Raw genomic sequence first — 1,679 nt, 5'->3', positions numbered from 1 at the left:
TATTAATTATTAGCTCGCGGACTATGGGAATCTAGATATAATTGCTGTCAGTCGGACCTTGGTGTAGCTGGGTGTTGCGTAGCTGATTGTCATGTCACTGATACTGCTCCAAAGTCAGTGTTGGAAACCTATCGAGAGGTAAATTTCAGATTCTTATAGCTACTACCCTGCTGTGCAGTTCCACTTTTTTTTCAGGTTTAATTGCTTCTTTATTGAATTACCCACCCCTTGTAAATACTTTAAGTGAGAGTTATCTATGAAAACTTTCCTGTACCGTGATTTTCTTATTACCTCTCACCTCTATGGAAGATTCAAATCATGTTATTCTTTGTCATGCAAGTGATGATTTGCGTAATTTCTGTAGACACCACCACCGTCGGGACCAAAAGATGAAAGAAGCAGGAAAGTGTATGCATTTGATTGTGAAATGGTGTATACAACTTGGGGTACCAGTTTAGCCCGAATATCAGTAGTCGATGTAAACGATAAGCTGGTGATGGATGTTATTGTACGTCAACAATATGAAGTGCGTGATTGCAATACACGATTTAGCGGTTTGACGATTGATCAAATTGAAGGAGCGGAATTTAATTTGGAACAGGTAGGTCCTTTTTCGTATTTATCTCGGCACAATTAGTAAATCACTACAAAGAATAACACGAATAAAAACAACGAAGTGTAGCGATATAGTAATATAATGGAGTTGAATTAAACAGCAAGGTTAGTCATATTTATAATTATATGGACAGTGGCATGATGCTATAATCTTCAAAAAGTGAATAAACAGTAGGATTGGAGGAGTTCAGAAGCTATAAACTAGTATCTCCCACACATTTTACTGCTCATCTCCCACACTTATATATTTCGTTGAAGTAGAATTAGAATGATCTGTATTGAGATGTAAAAGTTTTCGTTGTTTATTCTCACGTTATATTCGTTTATGGAAAAACCGATGCATAGAGAAAGAGTAACTTCCAGACTCAGAAGCGATTCTTCGAACTGGTGAATTCAGAGACAATTCTGATTGGACACAGTCTTGAAAGTGACCTAAAAGCAATGCGTCTGGTTCATCATCGAGTAGTGGACACATCGGTTGTGTTTCCACATAGGTTAGGACCACCCTACAAACGTGCTTTGAAAACGATTGCTTCGGAAATACTGCAACTTATCATTCAGGAAGATAGTAAGTTATCTTGTTCTAAATTTTATTTGATAGACTATGAAAGACCATGTCATCTCCTTGATATCGTCAGTTTGCAGTTCTGTAACATTTTAAAAATGAATTCCAAAATTTAATTGATACTCATGGGAACAAGTGCCACCTTCTATTCCCCTATTCCTTTGAGATCTGTTTGTCCATTTTTATCACTTAAAATTTACATATTTATCAAGTCAGCGAAATTCTAGAAGAATTCTTTGCGATTTCAGTTGATGGACATGATTCAAAAGAGGATGCAAGCACTTGTATGCGATTAATGTTGTACAAAGTTATGCATAATTAGCAATTTTTATTGTGCGTGTTTTCCGCTCCAACATAAATATTAGCCTTTTTTGAAACGGGTTTGTTTTTAAAAGCTTAAATCTTGCATTTTGTCCATTAACTTACGACTCATTTAAATAAATGATGCATTTCAGTTTTGATATATATATATATATATATATATATATATATATAGTAG

The 1,679-nt window shown here is 35.1% G+C and overlaps 1 protein-coding gene across 1 annotated transcript in view; it reads left to right on the top strand.

Moving 5' to 3' along the window:
* Positions 1 to 1,636, top strand: part of LOAG_16929 (exonuclease) — a gene marked incomplete at its 5' end in the record, with an annotated part of 8,247 nt that extends 6,611 nt beyond the window's left edge. The window contains 4 exons of the mRNA XM_020449582.1: positions 14 to 138; positions 365 to 601; positions 979 to 1,183; positions 1,429 to 1,636. Of these exons, the coding sequence (XP_020306864.1) occupies positions 14 to 138; positions 365 to 601; positions 979 to 1,183; positions 1,429 to 1,502 (641 nt within the window). The 3' untranslated portion in view covers positions 1,503 to 1,636. The remainder of the gene's footprint in view (positions 1 to 13; positions 139 to 364; positions 602 to 978; positions 1,184 to 1,428) is intronic.
* Positions 1,637 to 1,679: the final 43 nt, after the last annotated feature.

Source organism: Loa loa (genome assembly GCF_000183805.2).
Source record: "Loa loa unplaced genomic scaffold supercont3.29, whole genome shotgun sequence".
Lineage (NCBI taxonomy): Eukaryota > Metazoa > Nematoda > Chromadorea > Rhabditida > Onchocercidae > Loa > Loa loa.
Note: the sequence above shows the minus strand (reverse complement) of the source record. Positions and strands in the feature narration are given on the sequence as shown.